The 22,514-nt window shown below is 39.9% G+C and overlaps 1 protein-coding gene across 5 annotated transcripts in view; it reads left to right on the top strand.

Moving 5' to 3' along the window:
- gria1a (glutamate receptor, ionotropic, AMPA 1a) overlaps nt 1–10,326 on the top strand; it is a 94,338-nt gene extending 84,012 nt beyond the window's left edge. For 2 of the 5 annotated variants that reach the window (XM_086023769.1, XM_086023768.1), the window contains exons 15-16: nt 1,003–1,137; nt 5,007–10,326. In XM_086023769.1, coding sequence (XP_085879895.1) covers nt 1,003–1,137; nt 5,007–5,174 — 303 coding nt within the window. In that variant the 3' untranslated portion in view covers nt 5,175–10,326. Of the gene's footprint in view, nt 1–1,002; nt 1,293–5,006 lie in introns of those variants that run through there. The other 3 variants (XM_086023771.1, XM_086023770.1, XM_086023772.1) reach the window with 2 other exon arrangements.
- Nucleotides 10,327–22,514: the final 12,188 nt, after the last annotated feature.

Raw genomic sequence — 22,514 nt, 5'->3', positions numbered from 1 at the left:
CCCAAGCCGTGCAAGACATTTTCATTGCAACGGGGCTTTATGATCATTTAGAGAAGGGGGGGGGGGGACATTCAAATAAACCGCGCCGTGAAATTAAACCCACTGTAGGAAATACCAAAATTCTTAATGGAAGCGTCTTCCAGGAAGTCGCGCACATAATCGTTTCTCCATGAAAGCCCTCAGGAATAAGGTGGATACAGCGCATAATTACAAGTATAACATTTAAATGTATTTAAAAAAAAGAGATCTAAAGACATTTAAAACTAAGTACAGAAATAAAATATAGCCTTCTAAAATTACTTGAAGAAGATTTTTAAAACTGCATTAAAAAAAATGCTTCATAAGAACTCAATCCCATCCAGGTAGTGTAGCTGCCTGCTTTCACCGTGACTGGACGATATTGTTTCCGTGCGTTGGAATCGAGGGCTGAAAATGATGCCCAGTCAGGGACAGTTACATGGTTAAAAACAAAAATAACTAAACTAAGCGTGATGTTATCAAGTTGCGTACGTTCATCAAAATATTATCGATGCTTGCTCGAGTCCAAATCTGTAATGGCAGTGGTCAGCAAGGTCGGGGAATTTTCGCCGAAACTTTTAAATACTGCGCATGCACCAAATCACACTCAATCTAAGAAAAAAATATTTGGTCCAAATGAAACGATTACATTTGGTGCTTTGCATTACATCAAAGTAAAAAAAAAAAGATGAACCCTAAATATAAATTAGAAAGGAATAAACATTTAACATTTAAAATATTTATGTATTTTTTAACTACAGCTGTTGCATAATTTTTTCAGTGTATATACGTCTGAATGTGTAATTTTGTCTAGAACCGTATGTCATGTAGTGAAGGCATTTTTGCTCTTTACTGTATATGTGTGTACGTGTGAATGGGCACATCCTCAGTCAATCATGAGTGTGTAAATGTGAATGTTGCCTGTTGCTACGCTCCAAAATCTCTTCTCACCGATTGGCTCCCTCGTCCCATCACTTCCTCTAGGACAAGACGAGCGCTCTGAGCCTCAGCAACGTAGCCGGAGTCTTCTACATCCTGATCGGCGGCCTGGGACTGGCCATGCTTGTAGCACTGGTGGAGTTCTGCTACAAATCCAGGACCGAGTCACGTCGAATGAAGGTGTCAACTGCACGAGCCGCTGCTGCCTCAGCTGCTCAGGCCTTTCACTGCTCAGCCTTAGACAGTGGTGCTAGCGCCCCCTACACAGAGCTGCAGAGCTACGGCCTGTACGCCAACAACACTGTTAAGATATAAGGGCAGAGCACAGCCACGGGGTAGGAAATGCTGTGATTAAGCCATGATGATGATGATGATGATGATGATGACATCCGCCTCCTCATGCCCCGCCCATCTAACCGTGGCCACAGTAGGGCCTTTCACGGCTTCCACCGCAGCTCAGCCGCAGCTCAAACGCTTTCCTGTACCTCTCTTTCCTTCTGTCGCTCCCTCGCTAAGTTTCCGTGTTACTGATGGCCTGCGGATGTCCTGAATCACTTAATTCAAAATTGCCCTTATAGCTGTTTAATTGTTAGCACCAAGCATAAAGTACTTCCGAACACAACGTGATTTATCGCTTCGGCGAATTTATAGTTGCGCATTAACTAAATCAAAGCCTTGAACTGGGCTCACTTTAAGATCATTATGAAGGCATTCACTACGTAATCAACCCCTAGCCTATGAGTCATCGCTGAATCAAAAAAGCCTTGAAGGAAAATCACTTGACCCATCATGAAAAAAACATATCATACCAGCACAATCAAGCGAAATCCACTTCAAGAGCTGTATCCAACATTCTTCCCTTTGAGCTACAATGACAATGAGAGTTTGGACCTCCACAGAGGCAAAACAATCCTGACATTGATCAGCACCAAAATGAAAACTTGATACCTCCTCTGTGCGTATGAATAAAGTTTGATTTCAAGATATACCATATGCATTATTAAGAGGAATTTATACTTGCAAACGCACACATCAGAGGACAAAAGGACCCAATTCAAGTGCACCTTTATCTGGCTCTGCACCTAAGTGTTATGTTTTCCTTAAGGCCTTTTCCACAGCCCTCCACAAAGTTCGGTCATGAATGTCATTCTGCGTAATCCTAAATTTCACTTCCCCTCGTGTGTATCTAATACAGATATCCACCATATGTGGTATACACCATGGCATAGTAAAATATAAGACTATAAAATAGAAACCTCTCTACGATGTTCATCCAAACTGAGCATCATTATCTTTTGGCAGAAGAGTGTTGATACATCTCTTACATAGGCTGTCATTCGCAGTGACGTGAGTGGAGGGACTTGTGTGTTTAAACGCACACATACCATAGTCAGAAGCTCATGTTGGCATACGACAGGTATAAAGGCAATTTGAATTACAGCGATGCATCTATCTGTCACTCTGAATAAATCTGTCCCCTGCTCCTTCTGCTCTTTTTGCTGACTGTCTCGCAAAGCAGAGCCCATTGTGGTGAACATCCTTTATATGTATACCATAAGGCAGGCCTGTGTTCCATCACTGCTTTAATGTAGAACCTCCCTATTGTACATCAGACGTCTCAAAGTATGGAAATATTTCCCTCAAGATAAAAAGTTTCCCTTCATGTAGTTTACAACAATAGCAATTTAATTCGCTTTAACTCGCTTCCTCTTCTCAAAAACGGAATGGGCACAACAGGGCCAACACGAGGAGGGACCTTGTTCGCGGGTGTCTTTTCTTATCAATCTTGTTTTAATCAGCATACAAACGGCCACTTGATCGGTTTGCTGATGAAATTTCTGAGGAGCTGCGGCACCGTTATGCTTTTTGGCTTTAAAGACAACAATGCCTGCTCCAGAACATTGTCTAAAATCAATCCCCTCCCGAAATGTCGTCAGCGGCAAACAGCATCCGGCCTTACCTCACTTTCACTGTGATATCACCTAATAGAGCAATTACACCAACGAATGGAGCCTTAGCTTGCTTCTTATCCACACTTTGTTCTACTCTGTTCCAATTGGACTTTGATTGTCAGCCAGCATCAATGGGTTGATTCCCCAAAAAAACAATCAGATCACCAATAAGCATTTTTGCAACATTATGAAAAGAAAACATCATACGCGCGGACAAGTGTTGTGACACTTGAAATTGACCTCAAGCATTTCTTTTGTCGTGAAGATTGTGTTCAATTCAAATTATTGGACACAATTATTACAAGCCCAGTGTGAATGAGTGTGTCTCTGTTTCTGCCCTGTGATTGGATGGCGACCAGTTCAGGTTGAACGCCACCTCTCGCCTCAAGTAAACTAGGATTGGCTCCAGCTCATCCTCGACCCTAATGAGAGGAGAAGCTGTATGGACAGTGTATGGATGGTTCAAGCCTAAACCGTGCCCAGCTGACAATGTATTTCAAAGTAAAAACCCAGTTAAATGAAAGACGATGAGTACTGAAACAGGATTGAAGCAAGGCACATACAGTATCTGGATAAAAAGTACAAAGAAACTATTCTGTAAGTAATCTTTCCAATAGCACATGGTCTCCATAGTTCTTAAATAGCAGAAGTTGATGAAACCATGACTCTTCCAAGAGCTGGCCATTCACCAATAGCCTTGTTGTTGCGACCGGAGATAGAGATGAGATGAAGCTGCAGAAGGACAACCATAATTGCAGTTTTGCACTCAGATGGGCTTCATGGAGGACTCTCATCAGATCAAAAAAAGTCTTCTTGGGTTTGCCAAAATACACAAATGACTACCAGACATTGAGAAACTAATCTCTCAACTGGTGAAATCCAGATACAGTATAATACAGTGGAAATCGAGGAGTCTACCATCTTAATTGGCTCAGTGAACCCCTTTGTAACTCGAAACGTTCATAAGTCCAGGTAATGTTTCTCATGGCAAATCGATTAATCCGTTGCAACCCGACTACCGAGTCTTTATATATCCAAAGATTGTTGATCTTTGTACGTAAAACGTAAATTGGAATTACAACTGGATGGAAATGGCTATGTTCATGACTGTGGTGTTTTTGTTTCTCACGGGAACTTGGTTAGACCCAAGAATATTTGATGCTAGCCTCTAGCTAGCTGTCCCCCATCATAAAAAAACTGAGAGGCATATAAATATAAACCGACTGTTTTGATTCTGACAGTGGTTACCTGATTTGGATGTAGCATAAATCTCAATTTAAAGATAAAAGTCTGTAATAAAAACATATATGCAGAAGTTACATACTTCATGCATGAGCTGAGCTCATTCACACAAAGTTATCATCAGATAGAGAGTAATAACACACATAATCATTACTCGATCCATGTAAGATAGAAAGTATGACTCATCTTAGCCTATGTGCATCATATAAGACTTATTTAAAGAGGATGTCAACATTTTTTTCAAGAATATGTTACATGCAGGCCCACTAGTTAAAACAGGACATTCTGATTATTATTGCGTTTATGGAATATAGCAAAATCCATCCGTTTCCAGCCATCGCAGGGGGCGGCCATTTTGCCACATCTGTCAACTGAAAATGACATTGAGGTTGCTCAGGGCTCAGGTGACGACCAATCCCAGCTCACCATACGATTACATAGATGAGAAGAAATGGGCCTCCGACTGTGCTTAGTCCGACTATTTTTTTAAGTTTGCCATTAATCGTTTATCGCCTACAAAATGGGCGTCCGTCATTGGCGGGAAGGCGGACCGGTCCATCGCATAGGCGTTATGCCCAGCTCAGCTGGTTGTCCTTCTGGAACATCAGATTCCCGGTCACCTGTCACCAAGGTCTGAAACCTTTGTCACTTAACAGTTGCAGAAGCCAGTGTGCTACTGGAATATTAATAGTTGCTTTGTCATCTGCCAGCACCGCATTCAGAGAGGCAAAAATTCACACAGAATTTAGAATCATTAAGGTCAAAGTAGCTATTGCGTCATTTTTGTTACCCGATAGTCCAAACGGACAATAATTTGAATTTGCAGTCTGACTGTAATGTGATCTTGTCCAACAGCAATCCATCAACGACGCCATGCGCTGTTCCACCCTGACCAGGATGAGCGGTAACGGGAGCGGAGGGGAAAATGGACGACTCCTCACCCACGACTTCCCCAAGACCATTCAGACACTGCCATGCATGAGCCACACCGCCAGCCTGGGGCTGGGTGCCTCAGGAATGTGATCACATGACTGTGGGAGAGGGCGTGGGCACAGGAAATAGGCAGGGTGGAGCAGGAAGAGCACAAGACTCTGATGACCTCCAACAGAAACCGTGGCTGTGTGTTTTGACCCATCAATTGTCCTGGCTGTGCCCGACTGGAACAAGATTTAACTTACTGCCAAAATGCATTCCTTACAAGCGACAGAGACTCAAGACATTTTTAATATGTGGATATTTGGGGAGCAAAATAACAAGAGAGAACGAGAGAGAGGGAGAGGGAGAGAGAGAGAGAGAGAGAGAGAGAGAGAGAGAGAGAGAGAGAGAGAGAAAGAGAGAGAGAGAGAGAGAAGACAGGAAGTGTGCCGCAATAAAGAATCTGGGCGTGTTTTTGCAATTTTTTTATTGTGTTCTTTTCTGTGGGTCAAAAAAAACAACTTTATTCTTAAGTGTGCCACCTGCATTGTGCCATTGCAATGGAGTTGTTGACTTTAGTCTGCGTGCAATATTTTCACCTCCACTGCTGACCCTGTACTACCTAGATGCTTTCTGGTGGCTGAGGGTGTCTTTGCACTGATGCGGTGATGAAGACAAACACTTGTGACTGCTACAAGAATTTCATTTGGGTTTTTTGGGGTCATGCCTGCACTCTTTCACACTTCCATGTATATGTTGGGAGGACCAAGTGCTCTGTGTAGCATAGTTTTAAGTATGTGGTTTGCACTGATGTATCGTAAAGAGTGTGGTTGAGTTGATTCACTCACGATTAAAGGCTGATGCTGTGTCCTTGGCCAGGCTTCAAAAAACATGCATTGCTGCTACACCTCATGTAACACATCATGCCTTGTCTTGCGCCATCAACCAATTATTTGTATGCACAAAGTTATTCTGTGCTTTTCCGAGACTGACCTCTTGAGATAGAAAAGGCACACTGGCGCAATGAGTGACCTTCCACTGTATTCTGCTGCTGTGACATTACCAGTGCGCGTCACTGCTATGTTCTGAAATGTATTCGCAGAACATGTTGAAGAGAAAAGAAATCTACTGGCAAAGGTTCCTGGAATTAAGAGATGGAGTGGTTGCTCTTATTCATTTCTGTGGTGCATGTGATGTGATTTTAAATGTATCCAGTTTTAAAGAATTGGGCAGTGTTGCTACAGTGCCTTGGAAAAAAAGCATTCATAGACCTGCACAAAGCAGAACTTAGTTGTGAAGTGAAATAAAAATGGTAAATCGTTTTCAAAATTTTAAGATCATTTAAAATCTTAAAAGTTTGGTGTGCATTAATATTCAGCCTCATGTACTCTTATACAGTATCCCTAAACACAATCAAGTGCAATCAGTTGACTTTAGAAGTCAGCTAATTAATAAACAAGAGTCCACTTGTGTGTAACTTACTCCCAGTATAAATACACTTGTTCTGTGAAGACTTCAGAGGTCTGTTAGAGAACTCTAGCAGACAACAAAATGAAGATAAAGGAACTCACCTGACAGGTCAGAAATAAAGTTGTGGAGATCTTTAAAGCATGATTAGATGATTAAAACAAATAATATGTCAAAAGCTTTGGACAACTCAAGGAGCACCGTTTATTATTTAAAAATGGTACGAGACAAGTGTGACACAACTGGTAACCTACCAAGAATTGGAAGCTTGCTGGTCAGAGTTGATGGAAAAGATGGATGGAGCTAAATGCAGGGCTAGCCTGGAAGAAAATATGTTGGAAGCTGCAAAAGACTTGAGATTGGGAAGGAGATTCATCTTCCAGCAAGACAATGACTCTAAACATAAAGTCTGAGCTACACCACGATGGTTGAAGAATATTGGTGTGTTAGAATGGCCCAGTCAAAGTCCAGACTTAAATCCCATTGACAATCTGTTGCAAGACTTGAAAATTGTTGTTCAAAGATTCTCTCCATCCAATCTGGCTATGCTTAACCCATTAAGGACGGGCGCATAACCGCGTTTCTACCACTAGAGCCGGCAGCGCTGTTGCTCTATTCTACCTTTAAAGCCGGGATACGTCTGTCTTTTTTTAATCCAATTCTCCGCCTCTTAGCCAATTTAATGGATCAGAATATACACGTGAGGGTGGCGCGAGACCTCGGAGGATGTCGTGGAATTTTTTCGAGCCGTAGGTAGGCTAATGGCGTACGCCGTCGATCGCCCGGAGCTCTGATAAGTAACGGCAGTGCTATATAGACAACCAGTGGAACCAGTCGAACGTGATATGATATGGTTTGTAGACAATGACGATATAGACGTCATTGTAACAAAAGGGAGGATGGTAATTACCACTCGATTTTTTTTTATTAAAATGGTGCTTCTCTTGCACTGACACATTATTTTTACATCATCGATTGAAACAGTAAATAATAATAAATTCTGCCTGTGTGAAAGCCACGTCTAAGCTCTTTAATTCTTTTGGAATTATGTTTCTGCCTGCTACAGGGGCTGAGATATTAATGATTTTGTAAGTGTTGAATTTCTGGGAAATGTTCAGGTTTTCAAGGGTAATTCCAAAGGCGACCTTAGGTTTTGGGGAGCTGTTGAGACAGGCGCTTTAGTCCTTAATGGGTTAAGCTTTTTTGCAAAGAAGAATGGGCAAAAAGTTCAGCATCTGGATGTGCAAACTGATATAGACATGCACCAAAAGACTTGCTCATTTAGTTGCAGAGAAAGGTGGTGCTACAAATATTGACCAAGAGGGACAGAACGCAAATGCACACCACATTTTTCAGTATTGTATTTTCCTCAACTTTGGAAAACTATGTATCATTTCTGTTCCACTTCACAATTATTAAGGTGAAAAAAAAGTTCTAGGGATATGACTACTTTTTCAAGGCACCGTATTGACAGACAATTTCCTTAAAGTGACTCACTAGCCAGCAGCCCCCTTTCAAACAATTTAAAGTTGAAGACAACCCCAAAATGTTCTTTACAATAATATATTCAATGCAGCCCCGCTAGTTTCAACACAGCATTCTGATTAATAGTACATTTGTGGAATGAGCATAGCAGTGAAATCCACCTGTTTTCGTCCAGCTCAGGTGGCAGCCATTTTGCTACTTGCTGTAGACTGAAAATGACATCATAACTCCCTGAGATGGCTCAAAACGGGTTGATTTTGCTGCTTAATTTATATTCCACATACACTATATTAATCAGAATGCCATGTTTAGATTAGATTAGATTACTGCAAAGAATTTTGGGGGGTTGACTTCCCCTTTGAAGAAAAGTACAATAAAATTCGTGAAGGACTTCCGTCATTTTTGTAAATATTCCAATCCTGTTTCCTTTTTTTAGAACAGTTTGAAAACAAAATATTAGCCCAAAAAAAATCAAGTTTCAGTATTGAGCAATCAAATTAAATAAATACACAATATTCTTCTATTTTTCTGTGCTCTTCATTTTATCAGATTCATCCACCGCAATTTGCCAAATATTAGGAGCTTGCTTCAAAATACCCAGTTCAAGATCCTTAAAATATTTGTTGTTGATTTGGAAAATCACTATCCCTACTGATATTATACACACTGACAAATAGTAACTCAACAGGTTGAATGTCAAATTACATATGAAAATGAGGGGATCATTTATTAATCAATTACCCACAAGCAACAGAATGGCTTATTTTGTGGGTTAATCCCTAACCTTCAGTTACATGTTTTACTGTTACCATTTTAGCTGCTGTGAAGTAAGAAATTGCCATGCAGGTGACAAATTGTATATGCCACTGTTCGCCAACCTTTATTAAGCTAAGGCCCATACTGTATTTCCCATCAGAAAAACATTCATGGCACACCGAAAACAATTCACAAAAAGTGGATGTACAGGTTAATTATGTACCGTCCCTCATCTAGTGGAAGAACATTTGATTGTTCTGCCTGTTACTTTATGTGGTTGGCATAGATGAATTTACATTTTTGTTTAGAAAAGAATAAATTATTGTTCATCCAAATCTAAAATTGACATTGTATAATTTCCCACAGCACACCTGATGATCTCTCATGGCACACTAATGTGCTGCAGCAATGTCTTTTTTTTCGGTGGTGGGAGTGGGAAATGAACATTTAAGTATTTATTTTTCACTCTCCTTATCACATGTCCTCTCTCCACTTGAACAGTTACCGCAGTGGAATTTCAGACAAAGTAGATGAACACATAGGCGGGTGCATGAAAACATGAAATCCGAGTCATTTATCACCGCACTTGACCTGTAATACATTGTACATTGCAAATTGTTCATATCTAAAGCTGTGATTTTACCTGAATTGGACTAGAGGGTTGTGGCTACATGTCTTATATGATATCAGCTGTCCTATCATTTGCAGTGCCACCTCCATTATACCATCGCTTCTTCCTCTAAGATGGCTATTGTTTAGTTCTTCCTATTCTGCTTTACAAATTTAAAACTTAACATCTCAAATGACTTACCGTTAATGATAAATAGGCAGGGTTTACCAAAATCATACATATCAGCACCTATTATGTACATAAAAAAGATTTCCGATCTCAGATATTTTCTTTGCAATCACACCGCTGTGTACCTGAACTGCGTGCATACTTTACTTCCGTCTTATTGTGCTGTTGTATTCATTAGGACGCAGCACAGCACTCCTCAGTGGAGGCTTCATGTCAGAGAAGTTTTATATGCCATAACAGATTTGTAAGAAAAAAAATATCAATAAAAAATTACACTCAATGTTTGTATTATAGAGGAGAGTTGGGTTGCCAGTGTTTTACACTTTCAATGGTGTAAAAAAATTTAAAAAATGAAAAAATAATAATAACATGCCATTGTGGAATAATCTGTTGAAATCCATTTGGGGTTTATTTTCCATTTTACTGTTGAGATTTAAAAAATATTACCTGTTTGCATTTTTAAGTGTGAGTAATTTAACACAATATGAATATTTCCATATTGTTTTCCTTTTTCACAGTATTTTATTCTTAGAATCTACTTATGGTTCAATCACAAGAAGGTTTTTGTTGTTTTTTTATTTGTTATGATTTATTTATCTACAGAAAGGATGTCATAGAATCTAAAAACAATTTTTAAAAAATGGTTAACATGTTAAAAGGAGGGGGGTAAATTGGAGAAATATTTTTTTCTAGCCAAAGTGTCCTGGAGGGAAGTCATTGTGCTTTTGTAACAGAATAAAGGAATAAACTATGTATATTTGTTCATGGATATTTGTTTTCTTGCGATGATCCTCACATATTATGTTACTCCTGTTGAGCAAATAGTGATGAAGATGGCTGAATATAGTAAATGTAATTTCACTGCACCTTCATATAAATCTACTATTGTAACATTTGCATGTATAAAAAAACAGAGCTGGGCATCGCCTATTTCCCGTCTGCATGTTTGATCGACCCACTTGGTCCCAGTCAGTCCGAGTCAGCCAAATGACGTCGAGAACGGATTTAACTTGTCCCAAGACACACCCAGGTGTGCCGAACTCCTGACACGCGCCGAGAAATTTAAGGAAAAAATAAAACAGTGTTGTGCACATGACATGTGCCACATATTGTTTTTATTTCACCGATCACCATGTTGTGTGTGTCTGTTGTTTTTGTTTGATATTTTTTTTCTTTGTTTGGCGGCGTCTCTGCTCCTGCGGCGCCTGCTTGTGATGTGAAGATTACGTTGGCGACACCGATTGGCTGTCGCTGACGAAGGATGGACCGGGACCACGTGGTCGATTAAACATGCAGGACGGAACGCGGTGGTGGTGAGGCGATACCCAGCTCTGATAAAAAACACTAACGGAGTTAAGTGTCACCACCAATCATCATAATATAGTTTTACTAACGTTACTAACGTTACAACTGTATATCACACGTCTCAGATCGCAATGATTGAATATACTAGTTTGCAGAGCTGGGCATTTTACTAAAAATTGAGCATCTGTCTGCAGCTTGCGTACCCTTCCGTTGTCCGTCATTCGCCGTTTTTTCCGGGAGGGAATAGTACCCGGGCTGGTCCGCCTCTATTTTAAACCGGCTTTCGTCATCTGAGGTCTGGCTTCCATACATTTTGCAGTATGCAATACCTCAGGAAGTAAATTTGCTTTCACTACTTAAAGGTTGCCATTATCATGAATAACACTGCTTTTTTATGCTTTTACAGTATATTTATTTTCAATTATATTTTTGACGATCCAAAATGTAATTTGCTTTTATGGGGTCCATAAAAGTGAAAAGTAATTGCACCATGGTGTACTCTTTTTTTCAAACAGAGTACACTGCACATGAACTAGCTTTCCAGGAATTCATACACCAATTTTGGCACTTATTCCATAACTCAAATCTGTTATCGATACTTTACCTAGCAATAATAACATTTTAATAATGTCCTTAATAATTTTTTTAATCAAAAATAAAATATGGATGTGTCTATTTTACTTGATCTTTCAACACAAAGGGCCCTATTTTCATGTCCAGTGCAAAGCGCAGTCTAACTTCGCGCATAGGTGGAGTTTTCTTTCTTTTGGTATGTTGTGCGTCATTGTGGGATGGAACGCAGCCGACTCCCGGCCAGTCGAAGCGGCTCCCCTCATTCCTTTCCTTTTAAAATCTATAAAATCTATATCTATCTATATCTATCTATCTCTCCCTCTCTCTCTCTCTCTCTCTCTCACAAGTGAACACACCCACACACGCAAGCCCACTAGTTGAAACAAGGCATTCTGATAAACATTGCGTTTGTGGAGTAAGAGTTAATCCACCCATTTTTAGCCATCTCCGGGGGCGGCCATTTTGTCACTTCTGTTGACTGAAAATGACATCATAACTGCTCAGGGCTCTGATAATGACCAATCACGCCTGACCTGCTTTCTGAAGCTGAGCCGTGATTGGTCGTTACATTAACCCTGAGCAGTGATGTCATTTTCGTTTTCATTTAAGGTGATATCTTACAAAGCGGCAAATGCTTGCGAAGGTAGCAGACGTTGGATTGGTCAACTTTTCTGAGGAATGCTGGATAATATAAGTGGGTCGCCTCTGTCATTAACGACATTTAGCAACTTTCACTGTCGAAGATGGATTTCTCACTGTCGAAGATGGATTTCGATAATATGGAATGAATTGTATAACTCATAAAATTCAACACAATAACTTTATTATTTACAGATTGATGCAGGCCAGCTCTTCAAATTTCTCTTTCATAAACTGCTTCACTTTTCTTTTGCTATTTGGGTCCTTAAACCCGTCCAAACAGATGTTGTAAAACATACAGAACTCCTCATTACCTTCCTCTTTGTGACTTGTTTCCTCTTGCCCGGCATGATGATCATCGTGGAGAATGGGTGTTGATATATCACTGTGCGGCGAATGCGTCTGAATGCTACATATGAATGGGTCGACTTATATTGGAACCATGGTCACGTGGTCTTTAGTATTGGGGGGGGGGAAAATTGGGGTGTAGGTTAGCTCCTGTCCTTTTGTACAATTTAGTGTTTGTGAGCGGCTGAGTATGGCTTTTGGTGTTCCTAGAATCTTCTTTTTTTGGGCATAGTAGTTTTTTATTTGTTCGGTTACTTTTCGGTGGCTACCTCCTCTCTTGCTTCGCCCAATCACCTTAGTTAGTCGTACTTGCATTCTGCAATTTATCTGATTAGGTGCTTATTCTTACTCACGTCATACGTGCTCCCTTGGTTGAATAAATTACTGTTTGATTGATCTTATTGCCTTTGCTATTTTCTGGGGTCCTCATTTCCGCATTCACAGTCTTAACAATATCCAGATCAAGTGGCTACACTCTAAATCGTTGCTTTAATATCACTTGTTCTACCTCAAACCCATATTTTGGTCAAATGTTTTGCACTTACTAAATAAGTAACGGGGAAGTCAACCCAACCATATTTTTTCAAGAATATGTTCTATGCAGGCCCACTAGTCTAAACACGGCATTCTGATTAATATTGCATTTGTGGAATATGAGAAATCCACCCATTTTTAGCTAGCTCTGGGGAGGCCATTTCGTCAATTCTGTCACCTGAAAATGACATCACAGTTGCTCAGGGCGCAGGTAACGACCAATCATGGCTCAGCTTCAGAAAACAGGTGAGAACAGAATGGCCGTCCCCTGAGATGGCTAAAAAGGGGTGGATTTTATTGTTTAACTCATATTCCACAAAGGCAATAGAATACCTTATCTCAACTAGCGGGCCTGCATAGAACAGGTTCTTGAAAAACAATATGTTTGGGTTGACTTCCCCTTTAAATAAATATGCCCAAGATGGAGGAAGAGAATACTGATGTTGATTATTTAATAACCACAATGTACCACTTTGTTTTGGTTTTGCAGATAATTTTCTAAAAGTATTCTTACTTCATTAGTACATTAATTTGCTTTATAACTGGTCATTTTTTAATGGGTTAGGGGTATCAACTTTCAAGCTGCAGAATCAAGATTTGCTCTCCGCAGAATCAGTATTCTTCTCCGCGGAATCAACTCTTTTTCTCTGCAGTTTCCTGAGGGGATTACTTGATACATCGTCAGCACATCAGTGGTCAATGCACACATCAAGGCCTACTGTTCCAGTCTTCACTTCCCCGATTAACTGCTGATATATAATGAGTAATCCAGTTATATTGCTCTGTAAATGAAAATGTATTGGAGTATAATGGGTAATTAATGATCAAATTGGAAATTTATAGGCCCCTCCACTGTTTTTGAGTCTGACCCTTTTTGTTAGGTTGTTCCCAAATTTTATGGGTCCTTTTTTAAATTCTTCAATATAAATACGTTTTGCTTCTTCTCTCCCTCTGTTTCCCATCTGTCCATCTTGGTAGTTGGCGGCCGGCAATGCCATGAGGGGAAGATGGATGGAGGTTGTAAACACGAGCTGGAGACAGAGAGAAGAAAGAGAGGGAGTGGAGGAGAGATGTATGGCAGCCCACATCACCTCAGACAGAATGATAGATGAGGGGATTATAGAGCAGGGCCACTTTCAACAGTGATCAAAGTTAGAGAGCTCCCCTGCACATAGCAGCCAGACTAGTGAACGGGCCAAAAAATGCAGAGCGGGGTATACCCTCTACTTTGGGAAATTCCATTTTTACCGTGGGTAACACATGTACATTACTGTCTATCACTCGGTAGGATGGGATTGGGGACTATGGGTGGGCAATACTCTGCTCCTTTGTTTGCTCCTGTCACTTAAAATACATTCACAATCAAAATGGAAACATGAAAACAAGCACCATTGCTTAGCCTTTCGCTGGAAGCTCAATATGCATATTTAGTCGGCACGCAAATCAAACCTGCCAAGGCAAGCGTATTACCCCAAAATGTTTTCACTGCAGTAATGACACATTTCTCTAATGTACTTATCTAAGCGTGTCTTCAACATGAGGGCATCCAGACTTGCATAATACAAATGTATGCATACCTGTGCACATTTCAGGTGTATGCATTAGTGCGGAAAGCACGCGGCGTGATTGTGATTTCGGCAAACATTGTATTGCGTCAAGGTAAAAGCTGAATAATGGATTCTGCCATAGTAAGAGTAATCAGTGAACCCTGAGCTCAGCCTATTGAAGTTTAATAACATTCTGAATGTCAGAACACATGACAGCAGAGAAACATAATCCCCTCTCCCCGAAGAGCGAGGCCACAAGCGAGTTCTTCCTCTCCCTTCCGCTCTCCCACTCATTTTATCGCTCCATCCTTTCATGTCTCTCTCCCTCCGTTAAATAAACGCAACATACACATACATTAGCGCCAGAAAAGCCTTTCAGATTAGCTGGTCTGATTCAAACTGCATTTAAAGAGTTGTAAATAAGGGAGTGTCAGTGTGCCTTGTGGGGTTTTGTCACAACCAGGTTTCCTTGTGTTAAGGGCTGCAACTTGTGCTTTGGTCTGTGTAATTGTGCCTGTTTGTGTGACTTGTTTGCCGCCAGTGTCAATATTAATCACCTCGCTTCGCTTGCCCAACGTCAGAACCTTGAAATACATCGCTGGCTTCTATTTGGCTCTTTGTTGCACATGCTGAGTTAACAGGGAATCATTTTATTAAAAGCAAATCACAATTCACCCTGTGCATGTGCAGAGAGATTTGATCTACAATAGGACATTTAAACATGCATGCGAGGTGGGAAATTGGAATGTCTCTCCCATATTTGAGGAAGTCCGCATATACTGTTTTTTCCATGCTGAAATTGAGCCATATTTCTTGCCTAAATAGGATTATCCCACAGAAATTGCATCACATTCAGGTATAGAGCATAACCTCAAGAATGACATGTTTTCTCATTCTCGTCCTCATTAAAGCTGATTCAGACTTCACTACTCACACTCAAAATTCACTTGCAATACTCTCAGTAATAAAATAAAGGCTTTCTCAAGAGTGTCAAAGTGAGCCAAGACCCTAAAAAGGAGTTATCGTTTGATAATTTCATTTCATAATTTGTCATCTGTAAAACACTTTAACAGACAAGGTTTGAAAATAATTTGAAGGTTTGAAAAGAAATCAGACAAATTTAAGTCAGTAATTGCTCTGATTATTTTTGAAGGGATGACAAACATCTTGAGATGTTGCATGCTTCTAACGTGACCAAACATTATGCATGCTTTTTCTTTTTTTCTTTTATATAATTGCTGATGTACTAAAATGCACCAACAAATATCTGCTGTACTCATTTTCTCTTTAAATGGCTGACCTGAAACACTCTTCAGAGTTTATTGCTGTTGGGGATGAATGTATGGTAAATACAAAATCCACATTTTCAGGCATTTGAATTTTAAAAACTATAAGACATGCCCCTGCATCTAAAATAGCAGTTTTTGGTTCCTGTTGTCTTACTGTGATTATAAAACAAAAATAAAAGAAAATAATAATAACTTACATGTTGACCCTCTTCATCACCAAACTGCAAGTAAACAGTTGGCATCTATCAGTAGCAATCTTATTTATCCAACTTATTTAGTTGCTAAACATCACTTTTGACATCGATTCGATAATATTTCACATATGTAACTGATTCGAAGGTTCCCTCACATGCAGTAGCGGAGCCAGAGCGGGGGCAAGGGGATGTGTTCATGTATAATAAATAAATTTATATAACATAATGATGAAATGAGCCCCCTAAACTATAGGCAAATTTTTCATGTACAACTGTCCCTGAACGCATTAGGGCTGTGAGCCAACGCTGAGTGGCTGTAACTTACTTGGCTTTCACCAGGGCCCATCAAGAATGCTCCGCCCCCTCTGTGCTGATACCTACCTACCCCTGCTAACATGTATCCCAATGTGGTCACAGCTTGGTTGGGCAACATCAAATAAAGCAAATGTAGACTCATCACGGGCACGGTGGACGACTGGTTAGCATGTCCGCCTCACAGTTCAGAGGCTGTGGGTTCGATCCGGCCTCCCTGTGTGGAGTTTGCATGTTCTCCCCGTGCCTGCGTGGGTTTTCTCCGGGTACTCCGGTTTCCTCCCACATTCCACAAACATGTATGGTAAGTTGATTGGACTCTCTAAATTACCCCTAGGTGTGATTGTGAGTGCGGATGTTTGTTTGTCTCTGTGTGCCCTGCGATTGGCTGGCAACCAATTCAGGGTGTCCCCCGCCTACTGCCCGAAGACAGCTGGGAAAGGCTCCAGCACGCCCGGCGACCCTTGTGAGAATAAGCGATATCGATAATGGATGGATGGATAGACTCATCACAATGAGCTGCATGGGAGTTTTTCAGTATGTCAATGTGAATGTATCCATTCCTACTGACAATATTCAATTATTAGTGCACAGTATTTGGTTTAGTGTTGTACCTTAAAACAAATGAGTATATGCAGGGCGTTAATATCACATTAATATTTAACACATACATCCTGACTTGAAGTTGTAACTTACTAGCTGATTCCCAAATACAACTCAGTTTTCAATTGTCAACCAAAAGACCAGAGCTGGGCATTTTACAAAAAATTTGCAGTCCATTTATCACCCTCCAAGTACAGCCGGGGTACCCTTCCGCCGTTCGTCAATCCGCTATTTTGTCCGAGCGGACCAAATAGTAATCGCCTATAGGCCGGTCCGACTATAATATATATTTTTTTTCATCATTTTAAACGGGCTTCCGTTAGCGCTTCCGACTTTTGGTCATTTAATTTATAGGAATGGCTGTATGACAATATTTCATGATCATGACTTTGCATTAAAGTATTCATTAGATGCTTCATCATGCATCCCTCGCTCCCTATTCATTTCTGTCTCCTGTGACCTCACACTCAGTCACCTCTTTGACACTTATGCTCCAGACTCATCCCATCTTCACGTTTCCTCACTGTCCCCCTCTAATCTGTAAAACGGCACATTTGGGTTGCAACAAAGCGATGGGAGGAAATGTCATATTTCTGTGCAAGCAGCGGACCATCCAAATGGAATGTCAATTAACTTGCTTGTGTCGCTGTGGATGGACGGAGGACTAGCTAGAGGAAGGGAGGATCACAGGAGCAGCCGTGGCCTATTGTGTGTGTGTTTTTTCTAAGACATGGCGTTTTTTTTTTTCTTCTTTCTATCATTATTCTAATCCCACCAAGGACTTCTCAGGCCAAAGTGGGTGCCTTATCTTCCTGCCACAGTCATTCTCTCATTAAAACACAATCACAGGCCACCAACTCCAATAAACCTTCAACTTGCTTTTTGAAGGGACAGCAGTGTTGGAGGAGGCGGGAGGCTGGTGAAAATGCAGATTACAGCAGGTCCGTCTGCCCATGACAGTAAGCAGGAATGATGTCACTAATCATTTGGGAAAAGGACTGCATTTGATGACTTTTTAATCCATGTTAATAAATGGGTTATTATGAAGTTAAAATATGGGGAAATTAAATAAAACCTTGTGCAAATCAGAATGCCAGCACTTGATTGTTTTTGGTGGCGTCAACTTATAAAGCTTTATATGAATGAACAAGTTAAACACCCATCCATCCATTATCTATACCGCTTATCCTCACAAGGGTCGCGGGTGGGCTGGAGCCTATCCCAGCTGTCTTGTGTTTTGATTTCTGAGCTCAAATTGACCCGGAACATAACACATGACTAAATCTTAAAAACAGAAGGCGTTTTTCAATCCAGATGTTTTAGATAGTACAAATATGTATTACATTATTTCATAATGTAACATACTGTATCTCTTTCCAATGTTACATCGATCAGAGGGAATTTTACGTGATCTGCAAATTTCACGATAGTCGTGAAAGGTCCGCCACATACTGACCAAAACCGACTGGACTGTCGTGCAGAGTGCGCGGTTCAGCAACTGCTGTAGACACTCTAGAAAGCTTTTCAGCCATTATCTTATTCTAACTTAAGTGTGTAATACGTTTCCAAGAACACTGAACGCACGAGCCCAGACAACAACCATATTTCAGTGTAAAACTGAGTATTTCTGTCACGTTACTGTAAGGTTACATGCAAACAAACCTGTTGGGTAAAAGGTCGTTATTTATGCGTGTGAGGGGTGCATTCAAAGGCCATTTACACAGTCGAACATTTCAAACGTAGACAGGTAAAAATTCCATCAATGCATTGAACATTAATAACCACAAATATCTAAATAATGTGGCCTTTCTAACAATCTATAAAAGCTGACGCACAAGAAAAATGATTGGGGTGAAAAAAACAACTGCCGTTTTACGGAGTTGCAATCAATGATCAATCTAGTTTTTCCCATAGTGGTTGGGATGTCAAATGGTAAATATTCAATGAGAGTTTGTACTGCCTGAAGGCTCAAATAATAAACAACAAATGCTTTGGCGCCCTTATATTTTTGCTTTTGTACAGTACTTTATATATCTTAAAAATATCAGTAATGTGTAAAAAATGTTAAATGGCTCATGTTCAATTGTTCTTAAGTGTTTAAAAATGTATTTTTCATTTTACAAAATGTATTCTAATTAGGATACGTATAATATTTTTTTTAATTAATACAAATAAAACACATTTTAAGTTATTTAATCAAATTTTGTGCCCCGGTATCGTATAAGCACCGGGAACGGAATATTTTATGCAGGTATAGTATCAAAGTCAAAATGTTGGTATGGTGACAACACTAGTGTTGTTTGTCATAGTGTTCTCAGGGCCATTGTCCACCATTGTTTTGGTGCTCACAAAATGACAATGATGTTCAGTTTGCAGAGATGTGGTCACCTTGGATGACTTGTAAACTTGTGCTAGGATAAACTGACGTTGACAAAGTGATTCATTCTTCTTTCTTGTGTTCTGCTCACATTAAAGCAGTGTTTTTCAAACCGTGTGCAGCACACCTGACAATAACATGGTGTGCCGCGGGAAATTATCTAATCTATGTGCCTGTGCGGTCTAGCGCCTGGCAGCGTAATCATGTAGTACTCTTCCATACCAGCAGGTAGCAGCAGCAGCAGCAGGTAGCTAATTGTCTTTGTTTAGAAACAAGTGAATTAGTGACGCATGTTTATCCAAACAGGCCCATGTTTCAGACTGAGTAAGTACCAATATGAAACATTATAAAATACTTTTTCTTTGTGTTTATTTAATTCCTATTCAAGACTTTATAATATAACGTCATTCTTCAATGTTAAAAAATGCTTATATAAACAATATAACACGTGTTGTTAAAATAAGCTTTTTTTTTCACAATTTCAGATGGTGGTGTGCTGCGGGATTTTTTCAATGAAATAAATGTGCAATTACTCAAAAAAGTTTGAAAAATACTGCATTAAAGGTCTCTTCTGTCGACTGAAAATGACATCACAACTGCCCAGGGCTCAGGGAACAACCAATCACGGCTCACCTTTAGAAAACAGGTCACCGTGATTGGTCGTTACCTGAGCCCTGAGCAGTTGTGATGTCATTTTCAGGCAACAGAAGTGACAAAATGGCCGCCCCCCAGAGATGGCTAAAACCGGGTGGATTAACTCTTATTTCACAAATGCAATATTAGCCAAAACGCCTTGTTTCAACCAGTGGGCCTGCATAGAACGTATCTTTGAAAAAAATGTTTGGGTTGGTTAACTTCCACTTTAAGGTGTCGTTACACTCCAATGACTGGCATATCAAACCTTTCCCAATACAATACAGAAAATAAAACTTGGCTCCAATAACCAACTCAAGGTGCCATTGCACCACCAGGCATAGAAATCCAAGAATAACTTCAGAAAAAATTGGTTAGCATAAAAGTGCAGCTGTATGACATCAAAAAGGTCTACTGAAAAAATACAAAACAAATGAGTTCAGAACTTTGCATTCCTGCCACGATTTGATTTAGCCTAGAACTTTATTATACCGCTTCATCTTTGAGCTCTAATTTGACCCACTTAACATGCATGCAATTTAAAGTTTAAAGTTAGGCCACAGTTTATTTAACCTTACACCATGTTCATGTATCCCAACAGTGGTAAAAGCATTGATTAGTACCTGGTAAAGACTATTCTGCTGCTATTCCGCTTCAATGCATACGGGCCCTCGGGTGTAGTCCAATCACAAAGTGGGTGGTCTTTCAAAAAGATGGAATCCCGATTCCACACATCTATGCGCTCAACAGCCACCACAAAAAGGAATGTATGAAAAAAAATGTTTAAAAAGATGAGCGTAAAGCAGCGGGCAGCTGTTATTGAGTGTGACTCAGAGGTCAAAGAGGCCTTTCATTTTATTCCTAAAATTATTCATTCAATCTCCTTTTTTGTTGTCTTCTCCTCATGCCAATGAATCCTGCGCTATATGTTCTCATCTTCTGTACATACGTGAGAGTGTGCATGGGATTATTTCATATCAGATTATTATCTATCCAAGATTTGTGTGTTGAACAATTACAGTACTTTTTTTTTTTTCAAAAATGAAGTTGTATCTTATTCAATTCTCACCAGAAGCTTTGTCCCCATCAAACGAAAAGACATTTTGTCGTACACGGAAATTATAATGAAATGCAAAATTGATGGAATAGCAACATGACATGACCTAACGTGACTGTTGGGGATGATATCAAGTTTCACTAACAATAAAATATCAATGTTTTAGGACATTAACATTATTGTCATCCTTAACCGTTTGGTGGTATTATATAAACTTTTGCTTCTGTTCCTTTATGAAGAACCACACATGCTAAAATCTTTGTTGGGTTGGGTAGACAGAAATATTTCCGAAAATAATAGAGATATAAACAATTAATGTACTGTATGGCAGGTTTCTAAAGACAAAGAAGATTCTTGTTTGGAAATGTTTATGTTCACTCTTTAAAATAATTCAAGTGTTTTTATCATCTTTTTTTATCAAAAAGCAGGAATTTATAGGAATTGGGCATTTATTCTATATTATTATTTTTACAATTTACTATTTTTCTCAGTTTTCGTACTGTTATGACAGTAGTAATTTGACCTTTTTTATATCATTCCAATTGTAGTGCACCATTATTATTATCCATCCATCCATTATCTGTACCGCTTCTCCTCACAAGGGTCGCGGGGCGTGCTGGAGCCTATCCCAGCTGTCTTCGGGCAGTAGGCGGGGGACACCCTGAATTGGTTGCCAGCCAATCGCAGGGCACACAGAGACAAACATCCGCACTCACAATCACACTTATAGGGGCAATTTAGAGAGTCAAATCAACTTACCATGCATGTTTTTGGAATGTGGGAGGAAACCGGAGTACCCGGAGAAAACCCACGCAGGCACGGGGAGAACATGCAAGCTCCACACAGGGAGGCCGGAGCCGGGATCGAACCCTCGACCTCTGAACTGTGAGGCGGACGTGCTAACCAGTCGCCCACCGTGCCGCCCCATTATTATTATTATTGTTATTATTGTTGTTGTTGTAAATACAAAGACAAAGACAAATGTTAAAAGAAAATCTTACTTTTTAACAATTACAGTTTAATTTAATCTGCAGCATCTCACATTCTATTGTTAATGCATTCATTTGTAACCTTGTGGTTACGGTGAAGTTCTTTGTGTTTAGTGCAGTCACCTCTTACAGAAGGACTGATGTCATTTATGAAAGATGTTTATCAGAAGTCTTTTTCTTATGGTCCATCACACAAATTCCAATTTTGGTGCCTGAAAGAAACTATGGGATTGTTTTAACTTTGGCAGCTGTAACAGCTGCCAATGTTCTGGGATTTTTTTTCTAATACAATACTGTAATTGGTACAATGGATTTGAAATATAAAACAGTAAAGATGTCAAAAATATGCCATTTACCATTTAGGAATTACAGCCATTTTATGCAGATTTGCTGGATTTTCTTTGGCTCGGAAGCATCTGGACAAATGACATAATTTGTAAAACACAATTATTAATGATTTGTGGTAAATGATGTCCTGAAGTCTGGCGGCAAATGAGCATGATCAAATTTCCTCCCTGGATATGCTTTGCCATCAGTGCAT

Source organism: Filicampus tigris, chromosome 2 (genome assembly GCF_054856515.1).
Source record: "Filicampus tigris isolate MCC_2025a chromosome 2, RoL_Ftig_1.0, whole genome shotgun sequence".
Taxonomy (NCBI): Eukaryota; Metazoa; Chordata; class Actinopteri; order Syngnathiformes; family Syngnathidae; genus Filicampus; species Filicampus tigris.
This window is presented reverse-complemented; position numbering and strand designations above follow the sequence as displayed.